Source organism: Camelus ferus, chromosome 6 (assembly GCF_009834535.1).
Source record: "Camelus ferus isolate YT-003-E chromosome 6, BCGSAC_Cfer_1.0, whole genome shotgun sequence".
In the NCBI taxonomy this organism is placed as follows: domain Eukaryota; kingdom Metazoa; phylum Chordata; class Mammalia; order Artiodactyla; family Camelidae; genus Camelus; species Camelus ferus.
The window spans coordinates 19262668-19290292 of NC_045701.1; the positions used below are offsets into that span (position 1 = coordinate 19262668).

Below are 27625 nucleotides of genomic sequence, written 5' to 3' on the forward strand. Positions count from 1 at the left end.
TCTTTGGAAAATGTTTCTTTAGGTCCTCTGCCCATTTTTTAATCAGGTTTTTTTTTTTTTATTGTTGTTGAGTTGCACAAATTGTTTACATATTTTGAATATTGACCTTTTATAGGATATATTATTTGAAAATATCCTCTCCCATTCAGTAGGTTTTCTTTTCATTTTGTTGATGTTTCCTTTGCTGTGCAGAACCTTTTTAGTTTGATGAAGTCCCATTTGTTTATTTTTGCTTTTTTTCCCCTTGCCTGAAAAGACATGTCTAGAAAGATACGCTAAGACGATGTCAAAGAGCATACTGCCTGTTTTCCTATAGTTCTATGGTTTCAGGTCTTACTTGTCTTTAATCCATTTTGAGTTGATTTTTGTATATGGTGTGAGATAGTGCTCTAGTTTCTTTCTTTCTTTTCTTTCTTCTATTCTCTTTTCTCTCTCTCTTCTTTCTTTTTCTTATTTTCTTTCTTCCTTTCTTTCCTTCCTTCCTTCTTTCCTTACTTCCTCCCTCCTTTCTTCCTTCTTTCTTTCCTTTTCTTTTCTTTTCTTTCTTGCATGTGGCTGTCCAGTTATCTCAACACCATTTATTGAAGAAGTTATCCTTTCTCCATTGTATGTTCTTTGCTCCTTTTTCATATATTAATTGTCTGTATGTGTGTGGGCTTAATTCTTGGCTCTCAATTCTGTTCCATTGATCTATGTATCTGTTTTTCTGTCAGTATCATGCTATTTTGGTACTGCAGCTTTGTAATACAGTTTGAAATCAGGGAATGTGATACCTTTGGCTTTGCTCTTTTTTCCTCAGAATTGCTTTGGCTTTTCAGGATCTTTTATGTAGTTCTATACAAATTTTAGCACTTTTTATTCTGCTACTGTGAAAAAGTCCTTGGGATTTTGATAGGGATTGCACTGAATCTGTAAATTGCTTTAGGTAACATGGACATTTTAACAATGTTAGTTCTTCCAATTCATGAGCATGGAATATTTTTCCATTTATTTGTGTCTTCTTCAATTTCTTTCAACAACATCTTGTAGTTTCACCTCCTTGGTTAAATTTATTCCTAGGTATTTTATTCTTTTTGTTGTGATTATAAATGGGATTGTTTATTAATTTCTCTTTGCTAGCTCATTGTTAGCATATAGAAACACAACAGATTTTTGTATCCTGCAACTTTATCATTTCTAATAGTTTTTTGGTGGAATCTTTTGAGTTTTCTATATATTAAATCATGTCATCTACAAATAGCGATAAATTTACTTCTTTTTCTTGGCTAACTGCTCTGGCTAGGACTTCCAATACTATCTTGAATAGAGTGGCAAAAGTAGGCATCCTTGTCTTGCTCCTGATTTTAGAGGTATAGCTTTCAGTGTTTCACCATTGAGTATGATGTTAGCTGTGAGTCTGTCATATATGGTCTTCATTATGTTGAGGTACATTCCTTCTATACCCACTTTATTGAGAGTTCTTATCATAAGTGAATGTTGAATATCATCAGGTGATTTGTGTGTGTGTGTATCATATTTGTCTGGTTTTGATATCAGGGTGATATTGACCTCATAAAATGAGCTAGGAAGCATTCCCTCTTCTTCAATTTTTTGGAATAGTTTGAGAATACTTAATCTTTGAATGTTTGGTAGAATTCACCTATGATGCCATATGGTCCCAGACTTTTGTTTTGTGGGAGCTCTTTTTCTTTTTTTTTTTAAGAAATACAAAACCTTTATTAAGATTTTTTTTTTTTTGGTAGGGGTAGGCAATTAGTTCTATTATTTTTAGAGGAGGTACCAGGGATTGAATCCAGGACCTTGTGGATGCTAAGCATCCACTCTACAACTTGAGCTATACCCTCCTGCCTTGTGAGAACTTTTTGATCATTTCAATCTCTGTACTAGTTACTAGTCTATTCAGATTTTTTATGTCTTCATGATTCAGTCTTGGAAGGTTGTATGATTCTAAATAATTGTCCATTTCTTCTAGGTTGTCCAATTTGTTGGCATATAGCTGTTCATAATAGTATTTTATACTCCTTCATATTTCTGTGGTATCCATTGTTATTTCTCCCTTCTAGTTTCTGATTTTATTTATCAGAGCCTTCCCTCTTTTTCTTAGTGTGTGTAGCTAAAGTTTTGTCAATTTTGTTTATCTTTCGAAGAATCAGCTCTTAGCTCCATTGAGCTTTTCTATTGTCTTTTTAGTCTCTATTTCATTTACTTCTGCTCTGACCTTTATTATTTCCTTCTTTCCACTAACTTTGGGCTTCATTTGTTCTTTTTCTAGTTCCTTTAGGTATAAGGTTGGAATGTTTATTTGAGACTTTTCTTGTTTCTTGAGGTAGGCCTTTATTGCTAAAAAACTTCTCTTAGTGCCACTTTTGCTATATCCTATAGATTTTGGTATGTCATATTTTCATTTTCATTTGTCTTCAAGTAATTTTTGATTTCTCCTTCGATTTCTTCATTGACCCAATAGTTGTTCAGGAGCATGTTGTTCAGTCCCCACATATTTGTGATTTTTTCCAGTTTTATTCTTGTAGTTGATTTCTAGTTTCATACCATTGTGATCATAAGATGCTTGATATAATTTCAGTCTTATTAAATTTTTTGAGACTTGTTTTGTGTACCAGCGTATGGGCTATCCTTGAGAAAGATCCATGCACACTCCAGAAGAATCTGTATTCTGTTGCATGTGGATGGAATGTTCTGTACAAATCTATCAAATCCAACTGGTCCAATATATCATTTAAGGCCACTGTTTTCTTGTTGACTTTCTGTCTGGACGACCTATCCATTGATATAAATGGGGGGCTAAACTCCTTTACCATTATTGTGTTATTGTCAATTTCTCCCTTTAGGTCTGATAATAATTGTTTTATATATTTTGGTGCTCCTATGTTAGATGCATATATATTAATCACTGTTATGTCTCCTTGATGAATTTCCCCTTTATCATTTTATCCTATTTTTGTCACTTAGCTTTTTTGCCTTGAAGTCTATTTTGTCTAATATGAGTATGAATACACCTACTTTCTTTTGGCTGCTATTTGCGTGGAGTATCATCTACTATTCCTTCATTTTTACCTTATGTTCGTCCTAAGAGCTGAGGTGTGTCTCCTAGAGACAGTATATAGTTGAATCTTGTTTTTTAATCCATCCAGACACTCTGTGTCTTTTGATTTCTGAATTCAGTCCATTTACATTTAGGATGATTATTGATAGATGAAGACTTAGTACTGCCATTTTATCTTTTGTTTTCTGGTTGCTTCATTCTGGTTTCTTTTTCCTTGTGTTTCTGTCTGCCATTTAAGTTTGGTGGTTTTCTATGATATTTTTCTCAGTTTCCTCTTTTTTTTATGTTTCATGTCTCTGCTCTAGATTTTTGTTCTGTGGTCACTATGAGGTTTGTATAAAGTGTTTCTTGGGTAAAATAGTCCTTTTTCTGCTGATAGCATCTTATCTTCATTTACCCATATGAGTTCCATCCTTTTCCTCTTCCCCTTTTTTATTTTTGTTGTCTCAAATTCTCTCTTTATGTTGTGAGTTTGTTATAAAATTGAAGTAGCTGTAGTTCTTTTTTTCCTGCTTCCTCCCCCCTTAACCTTTATGCCATAATAAATTCTGATTGAGAGTTGCAATTTTCTGGTTGTCTACTTATCACCTTGCTCGAAGTTTTCTGTACTTTTGCCTTTTTGTTTCCAGTAGAAGAGCTCCTTTCAACATTTCTTGTAAGGAAGGTCTACCGGCAATGAACTCCCTCAGCTTTTGTCTGTCTGGGAAAGTGTGCATTTCTCCTTTATATCTGAATAACTTTGCTGGATAGAGTATTCCTGGATGACAGTTTTAATCTCTCAGTATTTTAATTATGTCACTCCACTCCTTCCTGGCCTGTAGAGTTTCTGCTGAGAAATGTGCTGATAGCCTAATGGGGTTCCATTGTAGGTTACCATCCTTTTTTCCCTGGTTCCCTTTAAAATTTGTTCTTTGTCACTGACTTTTGACCATTTTCATATAATGTGTCTTGAAGAAGATCTTTTTGCATTTAGGTAATTAGGTATTCTCTTAGCTTCATGGGCTTGTATATCCAGTTCCTTCCCCAGGTTTGGGAAGTTCTCAGCTATTATTTCTTTAAATAAGTTCTCTGCTCCCTTCTCACTCTCTTTTCTTTCTGAGAGACACATTACCCTAGTATTTCTCTTCCTAAAAGAGTCAGATAGCTCTCACAGAAAGTCCTCATTTTTAAATATTTCATTTCCCTTTCCTCTTCTACTAGTATCATTTCTAGGTTTCCATCTTCAAAGTCACTAATTCTCTCTTCCATATGTCTGCTCTATTTCCAATGCTTTCTAATGCATTCTTCATCTCATTGAGCTATTCAGCTCCAGATTTGTTTGGTTCTCTTTCAGCGTTTCAGTCTCTTTATTGAAGTATTTCTTCTGTTCATTAATTTTATTCCTGAGCTCACTGAACTGCCTGAGTTTTATTATAGTTCATTGAGTTTCTTCATAACAGCTATTTTGAATTCTAGCAGTTAGATTACAACATTCTATGACTTTAAGTTTGGTTTCTGGGTAACTGCCATTTTCCTTCTGTGGTATGGTGTTACTGTGGTTCTTCATGGTGCTCCCTGAATTATTTCTCTGTGGGTGTATTTGAAGTAGCCAACACCTTTTCTGCTTGATTCTAACAATTCAACAGGTTAGAGATTAGAGGCCTTTCTTTTGTTTTCCAGTAGGTGGTGCTATAGCACAAGTTTTTGGTTTCTATTCCTTGCACTGCCTCGTTATATTTGAGAATAAGTACTTCCACCCTCTACCACCTCTGTGGCCCACATCCTCCTTATCACTTCTTGAGCCTCTGAGTTCATTGGTGCCTTGCTTCTGCCAGTGTTGCTGGTGTGGCTGACCGGTGCACTGGGATGGTGGACTCTTCTGTTGCGTCCAGGATCCCCTGAGCCACAGGCTCTGTCACCATTGGGAGAGGGGGGAGCTGGGGTCGTGCAAGTACCTCTGCCATATCCAGTGTTGTCAAGTTCACAGGGTCCAACACTGCAGGTGGTAAAGCAGGGAGCTGGAGTCCCAGATCCCACTGCTGCTGCTTGTGGCTGCAGGCACTGCTGAGGGCAGGAGGCCAGAGTCATGTGTACCACCTCCCCTGCTACTACTGGGTTCTCTCGGGCTGTAGACTCAGACGCTATGGTCAGAAGACCAGGATTGCAGGCACCACCTCCACTATCCCCTCGGTTCTTCGTCCTCTATGTGTTTCAGTCAACCCACTTTTTTTTTTTTTTGCATACTTAAATGTTGGGGGCAAAAAGGGGACACCAAAAATTACACAGGACTCAGGACAGTTAATTGTATATGGCACTATCCACACAGCACAGGATGTCAGCACTGCTGGCTCCCACCCTCTAAGTGCCAATAGATTATTATCCCAATCCTTTTGATAAATAAACACCCCCATATATTTCCAAAATTCCCCACCCCACCTCCTAGTCCCACTACTCTCCCCAACCCAGTAAAGAAACCCTGGTTTGGATGTGAAGGATGCAGGCAGGAGAGAATCACAAGAGATGTGCTGCTGGCTGGGTGGGTGTGGAATCAGATTCAAAGTTAGGAAAGGTTCTGAGCAGACCCCGCATGCTGGGGGCTGGGAGCCACGGTCTCCTGTCCACCACAGTCACCCCTTGCACCATGTAGACCTACTTCTCCACACAGGGGAAGGGAGCAGCTCCTCAGGGGCCTGTGGGCCTTCCCTCCTGCGGCCGACTCAGAAGAGGGAGTCACTGGATAAGTTACAGGCTGCTGAGACCACTACAGCTGAGCCCAAGGCCACAGTCTGCACTCACGTCTCCCCTCTCCCCCACCACCGCCCATTCTAACTCCCTTCGGCCTCAGCTCTCATCTTGGCAGCTCTCAGTGGCTGACCTGGCGCTGTGACCCAAACCTTTATTCCTGAGGGGTCCTTGATAATCACCCCCTCCTCAGGCCGAGTTGCTGTAGGCATCTATTCACAGTTATAACAGGGCAAGAGGGTTCAGGAGGTGCCCACCTTAATCACTGGAGTCTCACTCATAGTCCTCCCTGCTCCACTGTGTAGAAGCAGCCTTCCTCCAGGTAATCAGGGTCGGTTACACCTGCTAGCATGGCAACTCCTCTCTGGCCTGCTGCTCCCTGGACACAAAAAGTTCGAAGTGTCCCATCAGCAGCTTTACCTTATAGTTCAACAGGACCTTTACTGTGCCCGTGGGCAAGAATGTGTTCCCTTTGGGGGCCAGTAACTCCAACCATGCAGAGCCCAGAGGTGCAGGGAAAGGTGGCACAAAACCCCACAGTGGGTCATTAGGAATGACAGGAAACAAGGCCATTCCTGCTTCTACCATTGGTTTCCAGGCCCTTGTATCCTTCCTACTGAGGACACAGCACCATACAGGTCTCTCATTTAAGAAATACCCCAGGTTCTGAAGGATGGCACTCCATGCTTTCAGAGAGATTTCTCAGAGCCAGTTCATCAGTTGTGCTTTTAGAAGGTCCTCTCAACAACCCATACGGCCAGTGAGCTCTGGGTGGTGTGGTACGTAGCACCAGAGGATCCTCGCTCATGACCCGCTCCCACACACCCTCCATTTGAAGTTAGAGTCCCTGGTGGGCTGCTCTGCTACAAGGGATTCCATACCTGTGGATTGGACATTCGTTAAGCCTCCAGAAAGAAGTGCTGGCTGAGGCTCTGTAGGCAGGAAAAACAGACAGTACTCACTTCCAGTTTGCCTCAGGGTTCTGTTAACTCTCCCACCTCCTATCATACTGTCATCTGAGAGATCTGGACCTCCTTGGTATCTGGGAGAATATCACACTGATCCGTTACACTGATGACCTTGCTGATTGGACAGGACAAGCAAGACGGGGCTAGTCAGCCACAGTCCTCAATACGATGCTTGTGCTTCTTTCCATAGGGAAATAAACCCTATGGAGAGTCAGAAGCAGGCCATTTCAGTGACAGTTTTAGAAGTCCAGTCATTTTCTGGGGATAGGCCCTTCTAAAGTAGAAGACAAAAGCACTGCATCTTACAACCCTGTCACAAAAAAGCAAGCAGACCTCTTTGTGTTCTCTGGGGATGTTTCTTTGACCCAGGTACTGAGTGACACAGAAGCTGCCAGCGTTCAGCGGGGCTGGAGCAGGAAAGACTGTTGCAACAGGTCCAAGCCCAGTGTAGGCAGCCCTGCCAGCTGACCCCCATGGTGTTGGAAGGGTCAGTGGTGGGAAAAGGTAGTGTGACCACTGCATGGGTCTGTGGATCCAGTGGGCTCATTGTGAGCTGCATTTTTTCCAGAACCTCATTTTTCACCTGGTCCTCATAGGCCCCCAATCCAACAGAAGGGCCAGGACACTCCTTTGGGTCTCCAAGTATAAGTGTCAACTCAGAACCTTTGCCCAATAGTCCTAGTGAATTGTCACTCAAGTAAATGGCCATAGAGTTCTTTGAGGAAAGACAAGGAATTGTCATGGTATGTACTTGCCATAATGTCACAGGGTCCCTTCTCTAGACACTTCTTCTTTGGGTTCTAGATCTGACAATTGACTCAAGTCTGGGAACTGAGCAAGAGATCATGACATTTTATTAAAGTGACTGCCCTCAGCCTCTTGCTCCAAATTTGTTTTGTTTTGTTTTTTTAATAGATAAAAGGTCAGCAAGCATGGCCCCATGGGCCAAATCCAGGCAGCCACTTGTCTTTGTAAATAAAATTTTACTAAAAGATAGCTACATTCATTTGTTTACACATTGTTTATGGCCACTTTTGTGCCACAACAGCTGAGGTGAGCAGCTGTGACAGAGAGCATGTGACCTACAAAACCTAAAATAATTACTATCCTGCCTTTTACCTAAAAAGTTGCCTGACCCATTATAGATGCTAAACAGCAACCTTGTCAACTGTCTGATTTTTGCCCCTAGGTGCAAAATCGACACCATGCCCCTGGAACCATTTCCACAACCCCCTGCTGGTAAAGCCCCCTGCCTGCCCTCAACTCTTGCCTTTTGATGAGTAAGGTAATTAGGGCCTCCTCGTTTCTGGCAGGTAAATGCCACCTCTTGGACTCTGTCATCCCCGCAGATACTGGTAAGTCCAGTCTGTAACCGCCTCTCCTTCCTTCACCCCTGGCCTGCAGGACTTCTTAGTGATGTTGGTACCCCTCTCATCAGGGCATTTTGACAGCTTGGTGACTGGTGTGTCCTCTCACGGGATGCATCCTCTTCAGGCTTACATAATAGGAGCCCTCCCAGCATGCCCACTTTCCTCAACATCCTTATTCTTTCCTGTACTGTCTGCTGGAGTGAAGAAGAAAAGGAGAGGGGGAAGGTATAGCTCACTGGTAGAGTGCATGCCTAGCATGCACGAGGCCCTGAGTTCAATCCCTAGTACCTCCATTTAAAAAATAATTAAATAAAAAAACCTAATTACCTCCAACCCCCACCTAAAAACAAAACAAAACAAAACACTGAAAAAGAAGAAAAGGAAGGTTTGGGGGAAGCATCCTAAACTGCTGTTCAGAGTTTCATCAAAGCCAATGGGGAGTCCGTGAGCCAAAGTGGACATCAGAGAAGTCCCACATCTCCCAGGTGCAGACCACTGGCTGGGAGCAGCCTATAGGAAATGTGCCTCAGTCAAATGCAGGCAGGTCTCAGAGCACTGTAGATGGGGCCCTTGGTCAGCGGTGGTACCTTGAGTTAGACATGTGTGAGACATACTCTCATGGCGACAAGAGGAGCCCAGAACAAAGATCAGGGCAGGTGTGACAGCCTGCTTTAAAGGCCAGTCTGTATATTTTGTAACAGGTCTGACTTGTCAGGTGGCAAGAGCTGCTGCTCAGAATGACACCTCCCTCGGGAGAGAAGGGTTTCAGGAAGGACCACAGGGAGACATGGCAACTCCTGTGTGCCTCTCCCCTTGCCATTGTTCTTTCAGTCCCAACAGGAGAGGAGCATCTGCCCTCATTCAGAAGCAACCCCTTCCCCACTCCCCCATTGTGAGAGGGTAAACTCACAAATCTTAGGATCCTTCCGAGGCCCAGGCTGTGAGGCAGTTAAAGGCTAGAAACATCTCATCAGAGATGAGCGCTCTTGCTTGGATGCTGCCACTGCACCAAGCAGGTGGACTGGCGCCACTGTTGGGTGAAAACAAGAGCCCAGACATCAACACTCCTTGAGAGCCACGGATGCAAGGTGTCTCATAAAGCTAACGCTGGAAGAGTCTCAGGGATCCTGCACGTTTATCCTAAGGAAACTGCATTGCTTAGGGCTCTCCAGTAAGAAAACCTGGCTTCTCAGTCTAGCTGTGTTCTTCCCTCAAAGCTATAAAGGTGCAGAAGAGATGGAGCTGAGTGGTAGGCTGAGGACCCAGAAAGGCAGGCCCATCAAGGCAACGTCCATGACAGCTTTCTCGAGGTAGGGGTGAGGGTGAGACTGCTCAAAACAGCCGTAAGGGGAATGTCCTGGCCCTTCTGGGGTAGTTCACTTCTCCCAGAAGCTTCGTCTTTCTTCTGTCTACTGCAACAGCAGCAGGAAAGGCTCATGAACCACATCCCACCCAGGTTCAGTCCCGCTGTTGCTTGTTTCTGTTGGAGAAATGTGGAGCTTCACCAGCAGCCTAGAATTAAAACAGCCTTGCAGGAAAATCAAAGACGACTTCTGTGCATTCTTCACACTAGGCTCTCTACCAACAGGGACACTCATGTCTCCTCCACTTCTGTTCTTCCAATATTATGACTGGATTAAAAAAATAGGCAGATGAAATAGTGTATCCACATAATTCCCTACCATTGTAGACTTTTAGCAAAAGATTTAAAATAAGACTCCTAAGCCTATTCTTACCTCTGTTCCTAAGGTCTCCAACCCAAGAAAATTCCTCAGCAATGTGATAGCTTCGAGTTTTCCCCAAAATCAAATCCAGTTCCCCGACTTGCAGCTGTGTGATCTGGGCAGTCACTCAGATTCAACGTGTCTCAGTTGTCCTCACCTGTAATACGCCCTCACCTATAAAATGGTGATAAGGCTGTGGTGTTAGGGTGGTAACTCCTAAGGTTGCTGTTATGAGATGACATGTATAAGGCACCTGGCATGTAACAGATGCTCAACAGAGCTGGGGCTCTGAATTTTAGGCTTGGGAATGAGCTGAAAGGAGATCTGGTATTAGAAATGCAGCCAGAGATGAAAATACTCTAAGAAAAGAAACTGGACAAAATCAGGGAAAAACCCCAGCAAGCAATGGGAACAAGAGTATGGCTGCCAGCAAGGCTGCACTTGGGTGCTGGTGAGTGTCGTCTTCTTCCTTAAATTCCTGGATTAGCAGGCATGGAAACACACAATCCCCTCAGTAGCATCCTTATTATTAAATGAGATAATGAGATAATAAAACACTTGAAAAATGTAACATGCTAGAGCAACCTGAAAGACAATGACATTAGATGCTTAAAGTTGCATTAAATAGAGAATTGTTAAGGTTATCTCATAAATGGGGGAAGAAGGGGATGGGAGGGTGATACTATAAAATATCCGTGGAAAACAGGAATCTTGGCCCAGGAATCAAATCCCACAGAAACCTAAGAAAAGCCCAGCCCCCAGGTCACACAGAGCCTTATACAGGAAAACTGCTCGGGATCCAAGACATTCTGAGGGGTCTATGACCTTGTCCCCTTTCAGAAGTAGAAGTTCATGGATCCCTACTCCCCCCACTTAACACTCAGCTGTGCTGTCTGCTTCTGTGTGTCTTCTCATTTCTCCCTCAATTACCAAAAGACTGATTCTGTCCGAGTGCATATTCTCATACACAGTCCCAAGACAGTAACTGACTAAGCCAAGGAGACTCTCTATGCTTCCATCTAGGCAGAGTTTTTCCTGCCAAACTAATTTTTCACCACTTGGCCCGTGGACTGGCTGCCCTTGGGTCAGATGCTCACCCCAGATCCTATCAGCAGAGGCCCAATATGGAGGGTCAGGTGAATAAAAGCACGGAACTCCTGGGGCCTTTGACCACAGCAAGATCTTTGGCCTGGAATATTTTTCTTAGAACAGGATTCTGAACATGAGTGATGATGACAGATTACTTGATTGGAGAAGGAAAAAAAAAAAAAATGAAAAAACCTCAAGCCCAATATCAAACTAAAAGACGCAAAAAGTTAGAAAAATGTAGTTTTAAACCTCATCAAATGTTTCACAGATCACTTTCAAACATCTCACTGTTTAAATAAATGTTCAGACTACACAGAAAATCCCGACTTACCAAAAAAAACTGTAGTTGAAAACACTTGGGCCAAACTTCGCCAAATGAATTGAGGCACAAAAGCCAGAACTGTGGACTCGGGAACAGAGCACCACAAGATGGCAGCATGGTCCCTTTGGCACTTCAGGTTTGAAGTTAAAGATGTTGAGCCTGCGATAAAGCTGTCCACCTCTTCCTTGAAGCTGTTTTTAAGAAAACTTGACAGAGAAGGAATAAAGCTGAACCACAGATGTGGCATCTATTTTTGTACACTCCAGTACACACATGATCTCTGAGCTCATTTTATTCCTAAGATCTTGGGACTGGCTATCACTATTTTTTTCAGTCTAACTGAGTATGTAATCAGGGATAGACACAGTGGCTTGGATTATCCAAGGATTACAGGCTCCCAAGCCATGTCTGAATTGCAGGAATTTAATCTTTTTATTGTCATATTCCTTATTTGACATTTTTGTAATCCAGTTTTTTTTTTTTTAATCATAGCTACTTTTGTTTCTCTCTCTCCTACTAGATTCAATTCAGTCTTAACTGTGATGGTTAAGTTTAAGTGGTAAGTAACATGGCTAGACCATGGTACCTAGATATTTGGGAAAATATCAGTCTAGATGTTGCTGTGAAGGTATTTTTCAGATCAGACTACTGTTTAAGTCAGTAAACTTTAGGATTATCCTCCATAATGTGGGTGGACCTCAACCAATCAGTGGAAACCCTTAAGAAAAAAAGACTAAGGTCTCCTGAGGAAGAGGGAATTCAGCCTCAAATGCCTCTGAACTCAAGCTGCAACATCAACTCTTCCCTGGCTCTCCAGCCTGCTGGCCTGCCCTGCAGAGTTTGGAATTGTCAGCTCCTACAATCACATAAGCCAATTCCTTAAAATAAATTCTCCCCCTCTCTCCCTCCCTCACCCTTCTCTCTCTCTCTCCACACACACACACACACACTTTTGGTTCCCTTTCTCTGAAGAACCCTGATCCACACACCAACTTATAGGCCAGGCACTACTGCATGAAGTATTAAAAAAGTGACTAAAAAATATCCTTAACCTTGCAAGATGGGAACATATAACCAATATTGTAAATGTTAAGGCAAATGTATTAAAGAAATTCTTTGGGAGGTGGTTTGAAAAACCTTAAGAAGTAGCATTTAAGTTTCAAAGAGGAAATAGATGTATACCAGGAAGATGTTACAGGACGAAGGATCCAAGAGGAAACCGTGTAAGCAAAAAACAGACATGCACAAAGGGCAAAACAAGCATCACCACACGCAGATATGTGACTTCAAGATACTGTAACACCCAACATTTTTTGAGCTCTTACTATTTGATTAAGGGCTTTTATATGGACGTCACAAAACCTCATAACCTTATAAAGCCAGAAACACTTATCCCAACCTTACAGTTTAGGAAACTGAGAGGCACACAGGGTTTAAGTAAGTCCAAGGCCCTAAATCAAACAGAAATGTAAACCACAGCAGTCTGACTTCTCAGTACATGATATTAACCACGGGATTAAGGTCCTCTACGTTTTAAAATTTAAAGGTCTGTGATCAAAGCAGAGCCAGGAACCTTCAAGTCCATACATACACTTCTGTTTCTTAGTAGTCCCTTTACCAAGTGTTCAATACACTTGACTCTCTTTGCCGAAGTCCTAATAAAAGTCACACATGGAATAGGAGTGAGCAGCACTCATCCACGCTTCTATGTCAGTCTTGGCCTTTTCTTTTCTCCTTCTCAATTAACATCACCACCCCACAGCAAATTTTACCTGTCTTGTCTCTGACTGCCCTTCCTTCAATTGTGTTTCTTTCGAATTTTTGCTTTAAGTGCTTTAAAACTAGTCATTACAACCATCTCCCTTGACTAGTCCCTCACTCTCTTAATGGCTTCAAAAATAGACCTAGCCTCACCCAAACGGTAACCCAAAGATTAGGTGGCATCTGGCCTCAAACATGCAAGCAGAGCTAAAGCAGTATGAATAACCTATCAATAGGCTAAATCATAAAATATCTGATTAATGTGTCCAAACATAATATCTGAACAAGTACATAACATAGGAACTATTTTCATCCAAAAGGAAAACCTAGAAACTAAGTAACTTGTTTTAATATGTGCACAGTGAGGTTTGGAGTTTTAATAATTAAGAATCATTGCTTTGGAGGAAATTGTGTATTTTTAAATTAATCAATTTATTTATAAATAAAAAGAATCTAATGAAAACTACAAGCTCAATCCTGAGAAACATATATATACAAATTTCTGTGAGAAATTTATGAGAGTTCATGTCTCCTTCAAATGCTAGCCACAGGAACCCCTACCCCGGGCTCCAAGGACTACCAGGTTAGAAAAATAAAAAACTTGACCAAAACATTCTATTAATTGGACGTTTCCATTATTTATAGGCTGTGCATGCAGGGGTCCTTGTGAAACACTTTTTATCAAACCACTAAGAGTAGTAGCAATTATTTCTATTCTCTAATAGTGAAGAACTTAACAAAGTTCGGTTATTTCATCTAGAACCTCTTCACAACACTATCACCTTTCTGAAAAGGGTTTCATGAGCGGGCCAGTCATTCTGTGATGCAATCAACGGAGAACACTGAGAGGAAGATGCCAGGAGAGGAAGCAAAGGAATAGAACGCCTGAAATAAGTTTCATAAAGGGAAGTACACAGCGCTGTATACACACCAGTGCTTGATAAATGACACTGGATAATTCAGAGACCTTTTTTTCTTTATTAAATGTGTAAAAAGTAGTCTTCATTTTACAAGCTCAAAATCAGACAAGTGTATGAGGGTATATAACTGGCATATTTATAAACTGTATCCACCCAAAAACTCACTGCGGACACAATCCATACTACATTCACCGTCTGTATATTTACATGATACCTCCTGCAAAGTAAATATAAAATTAACTTCCATAATTTTAGTTCCGTGTATGTGATATAGTTTCAAAACAAAGACTTTTTTTTTTCAACCAAAACACCAAAGGTAATCTTTTTCAACTCAAGTTATCAATTCATTACTTTGTGCAAAAATACAGCAAGACTAACATAGGGGTTCTGTTCAGTTTTAGTAAGATATATCTATATGCTACTGAAATATAGCTAAAGTTTTATATTTTAATACCGAGGTAACAGTACTTCTGATTTACAACTGACCTAAAAATAGTGGCTGCTAATATATATTCTTGACATTTTAAAAAATCTTCAAAATGTAAGTAATATATTTTCAAAGTATATGTGCCTTGCCATTCATTCAATAAACATGATTTATTTTAATACACATCACAAAAGTTCAATTCATCAGAATTCTATACCTATTTCCTGCCTGCTATCAAGTTCAGTCTTAAATCTGAATTTATATCAAAAGCAGCAGCTTAAGAATTTATTTTGTAAGATTAATCCCAAGAGTTACTGGGTAATTTCAAACTATTTCACTCCTTATAAATATAAATCACTAGAAAGTCTACATCAGTGTTTCCTTGCATTAGACTTACCTGGGGGGGCTCCTTAAAATGTGCATGGGCCCTACCTAACAACTAATGAGTAAAAATCTTTCAGAGTGTATTTTTTAAAAGCTTCCAGGTGATAATAATATGCAGCCTAGCGTGGAAACCTCTGACCTAGACCACTAGACCAATGGTTCTCAACTTTAATCACTTGAGGAAACTTTTCAAAAAAAGAAAAGTAAAGAAAAACAAACAGATTTGTTTCAGTAAATTGAGAATGGTGTCCAGGAACCACCATGTTAAATAATCACCTCAGCTGGACCACAAACCAGTCCAAGAACAATGCACAGCCTTTGTCAGGTTACATACAAATGAGTACATTCAGCAGTTTAGGTGACATTGTCCTGCCAGAGCTAATGATCCTGCCCAAGGAGTTTCACCTAGTGTTTGAGGGCAACTTGTGGCCTTCTAAAATGAAATATATTTATATTCTTAAACATAAGGTCAAAGTCAAGTGAATTGTGAGATTATAATTCATTCATTAAAGAAAAGAAAGGCTTTCAAACTTTCAAACCTTTAAAAAGATCAGTTCTTAGCACTCGATGTAAATCTAAGGCCTTCTCCATCATTAGTTAGCCTGATACGTGGTCAGAGGTAGTAATTCCAGCTTACCAAAAATGTCATGTAGATTATAAAAGATACACATTCTAATCACAATCTATAATCTAATCTAATCTGTACAGTCTCTATGTAATGGAGATGGTACATCAGTTGGATATTAAATACTACTAAAACAATGAATAATACCTCTCACTTTAAAACAATGCAACTTCATAATGTTACCCTCACATAATAATCTCCACATATATTATTGGGGGGGGGGGGTCTAGAAAACACTAAAGTTACCATGCTGCCTCTTTTGTGAAGAAGCTGTTGACTAATTTTCCACCATTCTTGTCATTACCTATAACATGGGTACTTGGCATATATCATTCTACTTTAAGAATTTTTTAACAGCACAGAAAAAGTAATCACATATAAGGCCACACAGCAAATCAGAGGACAGGCAGAACTAGCGATTAGCCTTTCCACTTGGAAAGTTGGGTTAATTATCTTATCAACTTCACAACTGTATCTCATGGTGTGTGACAACTGTTACTAAGAATTACAAATATTTAAGCATATTTGCGTGTGTGAAAGCTACACCGCCCCCACCAAATTTTAGCAATAGGTATAATCTACTTCGCACCCAGAAGCAACCTAAGAACTAAATAGCAACAACAAAGCCTGGAAGCAGACAGGGTACATGGTGAGGGGAACCCATACGGCATCTTGCTCACCTATCCTGTGCCTACGATGCCATTGCTTCCTGTGTACGCTCTTCTCTATTATGTTCTTCACAAAGGCTTCCACCACCTCTTTTCCAGTGGCATATGTGATTTTCCAGATGGCCTTTTTTCTTAAACAAGCAATGAAAAGGCAACTGCCAAAAACCAGCACTGTACTACCACAAAGGCAAGTCATTTCATAAAATAAGAAAGTGAAACTCTTAAAGCCACATTTACTAATAAGCTAAAAAAACTCATACTAATTTTTAACCACTTAGCATCAAAACTACTAAACTATCAAAGCATTTTTTAGTTTACAAATTACTTAAGGCCAAAAATAATGAATTTTAAAATTAAACAAAATGAAGTTGAAAAATTACATATAAGTATCCAAACCAAGTGACATTATGTCTTCTACTTAGGGGAAAAAAGGCTTCTTGAACGGCTGACATGAAGACAGAGAGACAGCACTCCTGGGAAAAGGATTTCAAACTATGACACGAGGGCATAAGGCACTACCTTCACTTCAGTCTACACTGGGTTGCCTCAAATCCAGAACACGAACAGGGGAAGGAAGGACAACAACATTCAACTTCTCACGTCCTTTTAGCTGGTTTGGCAGTTAACTGCTTTTCTCTTTCAAATTCCTTCTCTCGTTGCTGCTCCCTTTCCAACTCTTCTTTTTGCCGCTTCTGCTGCAGTTTAAGTGCTCTTTTCTATGTCAAAAAAATTAAAAAATCAAGAGAACAAAAGGCTTGTAGGTTATGGTCTAATTTAAAAGTAACAGTGCTTTTAGAGAACAAACTAGTGTTACTAGTGGTGGGGGGCAATATAAGGGTGGGAGAGTGGGAGGTACAAATTATCAGATGTAGGCTCAAGGATGTATATAGCTAATATTTTGTAACAACTGTAAATGGAAAGTAATCTTTAAAAACTGTATACAAAAACTAAAATTTTTTTTAAAGTTTTAAAAGTAATAGTGCTCCGATTTAAGGTAATTAATACATATTAATAAATTTCATATTTAACTTTTAAATTTGTTCTGGGTAATTTTTTTATTGACGTATAGTTGCTGTACAATATTATATATTACAGGTATACAATATAGTGATTCACAATTTTTAATGTTCTGGGTAATTTAGGGTCTCCTTGATAACAAAGTTTGTTCCTCCAAACTCTTACTGAATGAGAACTGCAGTGACATACAGAGGATGTGAGCCTACTAGCCCAACTATTAGTAGAAAAGCCCAGAGTGGGGCTCATAAGAAAGTGTTTTAAAAGAAAACAATGTACCATAAATTAGTATGTTACTGTATATGGATATATAAGAAGTCAGAAAATGAATACGGAAGAAAAAGACAATTAAACCTCTACTTTTATAAAGACTGTGAAAAAATTTTAAACTCACTTTTAACTTTGATGTTTTTTCATGAAGCATCAGCATCTCTTTTCTTATATTCACCAACTTGGTATGATAGTGTTTAGCTTCAGTGAACTCAACATGGAAAAGCAAATGAAAAGTCAACTTAAAACATAAACTGATTATACTTCAATAAAAATATATATTTTTTAAAAAGTCAACTTAAAACAGGCTGAAATATCAAAATGAATAAGTAAATGTCTAAACTACAGTTCATTCTTCCTAAATTGGTCAAAAAATTTAAAGCCTTAATTATCTCCACATTTTAATTCCAAAATTCAAATTTAATTTAAACCATTAGTAGGCTTTTGATAATATTTGATTCAGTTCAGATTGATTAAAACATTACTAAACATAAAATAGACATTTATATTGTGTACATAATATTTTGCCTTAACAACATGCAATCTAATCCTAAACTTTTAGTAAAACTATCCAAAAATACTATTAGTTTCATTTAAGAAAAGTAAAACCCTCTCTACTGCCTTACAAGGAGGAGATTGAGCCAGAGTACATAGTACAGTTTAAGTGTCTGTCCTCAGGAAAAACCAAGCTGTGCCCAGTAAGCCCTGAGAGGGCTGTGGACAAGTTTGGCCATATTCTTTGGGCTTCTCCAGTCAGACCAAGGAGAACAATCTCTGTAAAGACACTTTTCTTCCCAAGGAATGGTAAGACTTTCCATCTCAGCCAGAGATGGGAGAGAAGGAAAAAAAGCACCTCATTCTCAGGAAGCAAGGTAACAGAGAAGATAAGTAACAGAAATGAAAGAAGTATCAACAGAGTGATTAGCAGCCTTAATATAGCTACAAGTAAAGTTGGAGTCTGGTAAGATTTAGAGCTTACAGACCCTCCTTCTCTCTCTCTCTCTGGGCCTTCTATTTTTCAGTTCCTAAATGGCAATTAAAACTCCTGAGAGAAGGAAAAAGAGGAAGACTTAAGTTTCTGCCCCTTCAGACAGAAGCAATAGCATTACATCTGTTTGGTTCATTCATTCATCATTCATTCCTTAAATATTCGTTCTGCTGCAACATGAACTCAGTGGGGAAGACAAAAGTAGGGGGGCTTAGCCCATGTCCTTCACAAATCAGGAACTACTGAGTAGAAGTCTTTGTATTTACTACCATAGGCCTCTGTCTAATACTAGAGAAGCTGAACTTTGTTTTCAATTGTTATAAAAGGAAAACATTAATAAGCCACATTTTTTCCAATGAAAAGTCCATTTTTTGACATACATACTGGAAGTCCACAAACTCATGCAACTAAGCTATTTCTAATGTTTGAGGTAAAGAAAAAGGTAGCCACAAGTTCCTTATTTCTGTTAATTCTCCATTTCTTAAAAAGTATCAGTTCCTCCTATCAAAAAGCTGTAACGCTTCTGAAATTCAACTATTGTTGTTTATATTGAGAGATACAAAGGACCCTCAGTCTGTTTCAGCCATTATGAAAATGCCATACAATTAAATAAACACTAATTTTAAAAACCTTGTACGTGATAGAGATAAGGAGAAAAACAGTACCCCCAAAGTTCCTTAATTTCTCTTTTATTGGTCTTCAATTATGAGCAGATCTATTCCAGACTCTCACACGTAAGTTCAATTTCCTATCACAAGTTCAATGTTTGAAAGCTAACAATTCAAGACAATGGAAAGTCTAATAAAGTAAATCAAGGTTTCCTGCTAAACAAATTCTAAACTTTCAAAATTAGAGGAAAATATCTCAAACATACGAAAGTAGAAATTTGGGGAGATAATTCTACGTATTTCTAAAACAAGATGTCATTAAGCTATAGCAACTAAATCATGCTTACCAAAGCATTAATATCCAACATAGAATGACATTCTTTAAATTTTGAAATCTCTTGTTCCAACGTATCTAATAATACAACTTGGTTCTGTCTGAAATAAAAGCACACAGCCAAAATAAACTTAACATACTTTAAGTGATGGTTCATTAAAAGGAATCACATTCATCTTGATTAATGTCAGAAGTAGAAATTAGGTTGGTAATTTATTGACTCTCCAAGGCTTATTTAGTTTAGCATAATCTTTTTCAAAATAATATTCCAAAGCCACATTCTGATAACTAAGTGTGTCTTTTATTTTTGCCTCAATTTCACATTCTTTTTTTTTTTTTTTTTTTTGGTGTGTGTTGGGGTGTAATTAAATTTGTTTATTTATTTATTTTCAGAGGAGGTACTGGGGATTGAACCTAGGACCTCATGCATGCTAGACAAGTGCTCTGCCACTTGAGCTATACCCTCCCCTCTTCAATTTCACATTCTAATAACAATGAACCATTTTAAATTATTTTATTACCTATTTCTAGCAACCTTCCATATTATCCCCCTAAGTGTTTTTTATACCATCTTGCCCCCAAAACTTGATGTTTTATGTATATTAAAATCGCAACATTACCATAAAGGAGAAGAGGAACAGTGACTTTTTAGATTATAAAATTGGGGAAAACGCAGCATCAAAGGATAATACCCAGTTGTGTGATTTTTGGAAATTAAGTTTCTTTCTCTAGACCTATATTTCTTCATTTATAAAGTAAGAAGATCAGATCAGGTAACTTCTAAGGTTCCTCTTAAAATCTGATTCAAAACTTTGGATTGAGGAAGACACGCCAACTTCTCTGATATTTTTCTCCAGATCAACCAATGCTGGGATCACAGCAACAAGTGACACTGGAGTTGGGGGGGGAAGGCCAGCTAATTAAATATTTTAAAGAATACTACGGACACAGAAAAATATAATATGATGTGTTTGCGAAACTATGCTGAACAGAGAACAATGATGAAAAAAATAAATAGCAATAAAGAGACTGAAGGGCAGTGACAAATCTCCACCATCCAGCACGGAGTTGGCATACCCTACAGGTTACAAGCGTCCCTTCAGCTCTGACTGAAGACCACAGAAGGTGAAATACAGAACGGATGAGAGGAGAACACAGCAAGTCAAAGATCCAAGATAAGCGGGACAGCAAAAACAGGTTACAACTGGAAAACAATAAAAAAATCAACAAAACCAAAAGTTGGTTCTTCCAAAAGACTGATAAAATTAATAAACTTCTAGCTAGACTAACAAAAAAAAAAGAGAGAGAGAGAGAAGACACAAATTACTAACGTAATTTATGGAAGAGGGGACATCACTACTTATCCCATGGACACTAAAAGGAGAATAAAGGAATACTTTCAACAACTTTATGTCTACAAATTTGATAACTTAGATGGAAATGACTAATTCCTTGAAAGATACAAACTACCAAAACTCACACAAGGCAAAACTGATCATCCAAGTAGGCTTATATTTATAAGTAATAACCTTCCAGAAATGAACGTAGCAGGAACAGATGGCTTCACTGGTGATTTCAACCAAATATTTAAGGAAGAAATTACACCAATTCTCATTCTATGAGGCCAACACTATCCTAAAACCAAAACCAGATAAAGATACTACAAGAAAGGAAAACTATAGACCATTATCTCTCTTGAACATAGATGCAAAAATCCTCAACAAAACGTCAACAAATCAAATCCAATGTATAAAAAGAATTATACACCATAACCAAGTGGGATTTAGTCCAAGTATGCAAAGCTGGTTTAACATATGAAAAATCAATCAATACAGTCCACCACATCAACTGGTTGAAGAAGAGAAATTGTATGGTGTTATCAGTTGATGTAAAAAAAGCATCTGACAAAGTCCAACACCCATTCATGGTTAAAAACACTGTCATCAAGCTAGGAGGAGAGAGTAACTTCCCCAACTTGATAAAGAATATCTAAAAAAACCCTACAGCTAATATCACACTTGTGGTAAGAAACTAGATGCTCTTCCCGTAAAGATCAGGAGCAAGGAAAGGATGTCCACTCTTACTACTCCTATTCAACATTACTGGAAGTCCTAGCTAATGCAGTAACACACACGAACAAAATAAATATCGGAAAGGAAGGGGAAAAAACTGTCTGTTCACAGATAACATGATTGCCTATGTGGAAAATCCCAATGAATCAACAACAACAAAAAACACCCAGGAATAAAAATGTGAATATAGCAAGGTTTCAGGATACAAGGTTAAAATATAAAGGTCAGTTGTTTTCCTTTATACCAGCAATGAACAATCAGAATTAAAAATCAATACCATTTATAACTCCTGTCAGATGAAATACTTCGGTATAAATCTAACAAAATATGTGTAAGATCTATGTGCAAAAACTATTAAAGTCTAATGAAAGAAATAAAAAAGATCTAAATAATGAAGAGATATTCTAAGTATGTGGAATAAAAAATTCAATACTGCTAAGATCTCAATTCTTCTCAACTTGATCCAATGCAATCTCAATTTAAATCCCAGCAACTTATTTTGTAGATATCAACAAACTGATTCTAAAATTCATATGAAAAGGCAAAAAGCGAGAATAGCCAACACATACTGAAGAACAAAATTGGAAGACTTAACATTACCAAATTTCAAGACATAAAACTACAGAAATCAATGGTATTGGTGAAAGAACAGATACATTAATCAGTGGGATGGTGTAGAAAGCTCTTAATAGACCCATATATTTCTTTTTCTTTTTCTTTTCTTTCTCTGAAGTTTGCTCATCTTTCTTTAACACTCAAGAAGTTTAACAACTATTTATTCTTCCTATTCAACTGTTATAAACAGTAGCTGATTTTACTATCATTATCATCATTTTCATCATCATCATCATCATCTAGTTGCCTAGGAAGATAAATGAAGTTATTCCAACACTAAATTTTAGCCAATGTCCTCCTCAATTAAACTTTCCAATTAAATCTTGATTCCCAGTTTTCTGTAAGTAAAGTGTCATCCAGCTGTTTTGTTTGCAGAGTTTCTTACCTTTCTTCAGTCTATCTTGCTTCATTCAAACTCCCCCACAAAATCTTTATGACTTTTCTACAGCGATTGACTGTTGTTAAAATACAAAACAGACCACACAATAGGGATACAAAAAATCTCACTTGGAACTAGCAGAAAACCAAGAATGTTGTCAACTCCCTAACCACGCGCAGTAAAACACAGTACCACTTTTATACTCACTTATCATCTGGAAATCTAGGGACTAGAAAGTTAGCTATCAATATTTATAAAATGGACGTAAGTTGTTGATTATTCCTCTCCTTTTGCCCTAATAAAGGGTTTTAAGATAGTTTTCAAAGGGTAGGTCTTAGAGCAGCAGCAGTACATAGCCAGTTTAAAGCTGACCACCACATTTCCTAAGTGTATATATCTATTAAAATTCATCAAATTATGTAGCACAGGGAACAATATTCAATATCTTGCAGTAACTTACAGTGAAAAAGAATATGAAAACAAATATATGTATGTTCATATATAATTGAAGCATTGTGCTGTACACCAGAAATCGATACAACATTGTAAACTGACTATACTTCAATAAAAAAATATAAAAATTAATCAAATTGTACATAGAAATATGTGTAGTTTACTTTATGGGAATTATACCACAATAAAGATGTTTTAAAAAAAAAACCCAAAACCTCCCCAAAAGATAATAATAAAATAAAACTGATAACCACAAAAAAGAAATGATAGGCCAGCTTGGGCAATCCAGAGAGGTCCTGACCCAAGAGGAAGCAGAAGCTCAGTCGGCTGTCTCTGAGTGGGAGCTGATAAAGTCACAGTATATATTTCTGCATACTGATTCCACTCTAAGGGGATTCTTCCTTATCCTGTTCCTCTCTTAGCTTATTTTCCAATCCTTTATTTAGCTAGCAGAGTTATTTATTAGGAATGAAATGGGTCATCTCAATAAAAAATAATTAAGGATTTCTGGCAACTCATGCGAACCAACAATTCAAAACAAATTGTGACTCTTATGTTGACAATTTTGCAACTCTACTCAGAAACAGGTGTATAGCTATCTTGCAACATTCCCAGTAGATGATACTTTCCTAAAACAGTGGTGAGACACCAAAACCAAAGAGTCTAGATAAGATTTAGGGGTACTCCTTAGAGACCAAACCCTCTAGGAGCATTCATTGCACTTTTTACATTTAGATTACTATGTAATCTGAATTACACATATGCTACATAATTTAGAATACTCCACTCCCATTTGCTATCATGAGAGATATAGAAATACTCCATTGTCTTAAATGTTACAAAATATTATCCCTTATTATAGCATATGTTTTTACTTATAGAGTAAATTATGACATTGCCAGAGGGGAAATGAGTGCATCTATGGTTTTTGCCAGCTCACGTGAGTTCCTGAAGAGCTTGTTTTGATCTCTGCAGGTCTGGCAGGTAGTGAGAAAGCAATCCTTCTGCCAGTTGCTCCACAGCTTTGTCTTCTATGGTCAAGTCCTCTATTAACCCTTCATCTGGAGAAGTGTCACTTAAACCTGTCTCCAAGCAAAAAAATCTAATTTAGATAGCTTTTAAATTGACACAGGTGTAAGAGAGTAGTGAGGGAGGGAAAGAGGCTGGCAGTGGAGTTCAGAGCACATACACAGGATACTATCGGTATGCATTCTGGCTTTTTTTTTTTTTTTTTTTACTTTTACCTTCTGAACATCCTCTAAAGAAATGAGTTATGAGCACTCAAAAAATATTTTTAAACTACTAGCACAAAGGAAAGTCCAGATTAAATGAACATTAATATATACAAAATTCTGTATGTTTATATATTTTTCAGGTAGAGGATTTGGAGTTTTCAATAAATTATTAAAAGATTTTGAGGCCTAAAAGTGGGAAACAGTCACTGAATAGAAGAAATTCTTCTTTTCAAAAACATGCAGAAATTACACAGAGAGAGAGAGAGAGAGAGATTTTTTAATGCAATGCCTGAAACAGTTTTTGCAATTCTATGGAAGTAATATGGGTCAAGATTTATTCTGTAGATATCCTGATGTATCATTTACATATAAAAGGAGGGTTGTTTCGTTATTCATTAGCAATCAGAGGAGAGATTTTCTAAGAATTTCTCCTCTCTTGAGATTCAGCACCTTAATTTACCATAGAAAACAGTGTATAATAATTGTCTTGCCTGTAGATCTAGATGTGATGCCAGGATTTATTTATACTTTTCTTTTGAATAAAAACAGTGTAAGTATTGTGCCAGACAGGCAAAAATGTCTAACATGAGCATCCATCAATTACTACTTCTACCAAGAAAAATACAAAAATATTTCTAAATAAGGTTCAATGAATGGTTTGTAAGATTTCAGAATGAAAAAAAAGTGAAATGGTCATATTACTTTACACTCCAAAAGTATTTTTAAACTAATATTAAACTCTGAGACACCTCTCTTTAATCATAATCTGGTAATAATCTATAATACCAAATTAGATCATTATATAGAATACCTTTATCACGACATGTTGCTTATAGCCCATTTCCAAGTATAGGTTTTACCACAGATTTAAATTTTGGCAAGACTGGAAAACAACATGCTGTCATATTCAAAATTAGCTTTTAGAGACTAAAATAAACTAGTATGGTTTTTATTTGAATCCTGAGAAACATATGAAAATACTTTGGAATTCTCAAGGTGCAAGGCAATATTCAAACAAGTAAGAGCCAACTAGAAACTGAAGCACGTCACAAATGAAATAAAAATGTAATGGGAAATGGGGAGCATTTACAGATATTGTCATTGATGTACTATCAGATGGGAAGTGAATAAAATGTATCTGACAATTAATGCCATTGCAAAGAGCTTGATTTCAACAGAAGTGCAAACAGCAGCAACTCTCTTTCAAAAATACAGAAAGCGTAAGTATTACACATAAATAGAAACAACCAAATAAGGATATTTCTACTTTAAGGAATAATAACCAATACACCTTCCTTATACCGTATACACATTTTAACCCCCAACCCCCCTTCACCCTGCCTCGGTCTTCTGGTTAATTATTGGAATAGTCTTTTAAGTTACTCATGTTTTTACATATATTTATTTACTAAGTTCAAGGTACTTAATTGTGGGAAACAAGAAACATTTGCTGCACATATATCCTACGTTTAGTTTCTGAGGTTACAACAATAAACGAGGCAAGTCCCCTTCCCTGAAAGGGCTCAATACTGGGGAATCAGAGAACTGAGAAGTGCCATTAGAGGAGAGAAGGATCACTTTCACCAGGGACAACGGGGAACAATTCCTAAGGTGTGGGCATTTGGGCTGAAGCTTGAAGAATGGACAGAATTTTCATTTCTTTCTTTTTCTTTTTAAGTGTTATCATCATAAAAACTTAAAATACAAAAGAAGGAGACATAAGCTGAAAAGTAAAAATACTCCTCACTCCCTTACTCCAGAGTTACTCTGGAGTTTCTTACACAGCCTTGAAGAAACTGTCTTTGCACACCCATGCTTAACCCTGATTTTACAGCAAGGAAATACCACTCATGCTGTACTGCAACTTTTCTCATAAATATGTAACTTAGATACAGTCCATATTAACATATATGTATTTACTACATTCTTTTTAACAGAACAGAATTCTACCATTTTTTAACTAGCTCCTTATTGTTATGGACTGAATGTGTCCTCCCCCCAAAATCATAAGTTGAAGCCCTAACCCTAACCCCTAACCCTAGTATTTCCAAACGGGTCAGAATTCTAAGACAGGGGAGGAAGGGATGCAATACTGGCAAAGGAAGCAGCATGAGGAAAGGTGGGAATACAGGATTGCTCTGGAAAGAGAAGTTAATTTGGGGTGTCTGGAGCATGAGACATATACAGCAGTGAGCTATAAGACCACTTGGTCAGCCTATGCGGACCCTTGAGTGCCAAGCTAATGTGTTTTTGGCCTTTAAGTAGTAAGGGGCCACTTAAGGTTTCCAAGCAATTAAATGATATGATTGGAGCCTTATCCTGGGACAGTGATGTGATAGTGGGATAGATGAAGTGAAAGAGTTTGAGAGAGTAAAGGTGGACTAGTCTTACGACTGTTGTCGCAAGGGTGAAAATACGAAGAGGAGATGGGAAATGTACAGTAGAATCCCCTAGACTAAACAGAGGTAGGAAGCAAGTGAGAGGAAAGAGTCAAGAGGAATGCCAACGTTTCAAGTGACAGTGACTTGGTACCATTAACAGGATCAGACATGTACATGCTGTATGTATGCAAAATAACTATGTCAAAATACCCAACAAGCAAATGGAGGAGCAAGCATAGAGAGATGCAAGCTGCACTTAAATACAAGCAAGTCATATTTGTAGAAGCAACTTAGAGAAGGTGTGAAAGAGAGAGAAATCACTCAGGAAAAGCTTGACCAAGAAAGGGCCGAGAGCACTATTTTGGGGTAATCCTTATATATCTGGAACAGGAAGTACAAGTGAAGGCACATCCAAAGTCCTGCAGCCTTTCCTCATCTAGGGTTCCTCATCTGAACTACAGAACACAGAAACTGCTTGGAGTGACTATCTTCTCAATGCTCCCAAGAACGGTACACACATAGTACCATTCTGGATGCAGAGCAAGTCAACAAATGCCCTAGGCCATTAGGGCTTACATCTCTCCTGGAACTCGGGCTGAGAAAGCCTGCTGGAGGAACAGGGACGCAGTAAGGTTAACAAGCAAGACAGAGCATTTCATGAATGCGTGGTCAATAATACAGACTACATCAATTCTCTGAATTACAAACCGATTATCCGTCTGACACATTTATCCTTAACCACTACTAACATGTAACAAACAGCCAACAGTCAAGAAACTCAGAGACTTCAGCAAATCCCCCCTAAACCACCTCAAACATCGCTTTCCCTCCAGACCTCATTTCCTGCCTCCTTCTAGGGCAGGGGGCTCCGCGAGGTGCCCTGCTTCCGCGCTGCGGCCAGAGTCTCCGGGCCACGGCTGCCGAAAGCATTTCACTCCCGTTGGGCGGCCTCGGAGACCAACCCACTCGGATCCCGGCCCCCCGCCCTCCCCTCCCATCCCCTCCCCACAGCACGTACCCGGGATCGGGTCCCCGGCCCCCAGGCCTTCGGGTGGCCCTGTCAGGACCCCGTCCGGGGTCGGCGGCCCAGGGACACTCATGTCCCTCCCGCTGGGAACAAAGAAGAGGCAGTGGTACAGGACGTCAGGTACAGTAAGGAAGCACCCAGCGCGTCCAGAGCCCACCCGAACAGAAGCCGCGGTTGCACCCGGAAGTGACGAAAGCGAAAAACCGGCG

General features: G+C 38.8%; 1 protein-coding gene across 1 annotated transcript; it reads right to left on the minus strand.

Annotated features, from left to right (window-relative positions):
* Nucleotides 1–13974: 13974 nt before the first annotated feature.
* On the minus strand, nucleotides 13975–27592 carry BLOC1S6 (biogenesis of lysosomal organelles complex 1 subunit 6). Its single transcript, XM_006174737.3, has 5 exons — nucleotides 27408–27592; nucleotides 23714–23855; nucleotides 19268–19355; nucleotides 17449–17535; nucleotides 13975–16756 (listed from the first exon to the last, which is right to left on the minus strand). Exons 1-5 carry the CDS (start codon nucleotides 27487–27489, stop codon nucleotides 16637–16639), a joined length of 519 nt encoding a protein of 172 aa, XP_006174799.2. The 5' UTR covers nucleotides 27490–27592; the 3' UTR covers nucleotides 13975–16636.
* Nucleotides 27593–27625: the final 33 nt, after the last annotated feature.

Coding starts and splice junctions, on each gene's coding strand:
- BLOC1S6 (XM_006174737.3), bottom strand. CDS start 27,489: ATGAGTGTCCCTGGGCCGCCGACCCCGGACGGGGTCCTGACAGGGCCA. Junction 19,356..23,713: donor CAAGCTCTTCAGGAACTCAC/GTGAGCTGGCAA, acceptor CTTTTATTTCAG/ACAGAACCAAGTTGTATTAT. Junction 17,536..19,267: donor TGTTGGATATTAATGCTTTG/GTAAGCATGATT, acceptor TTCCATGTTGAG/TTCACTGAAGCTAAACACTA.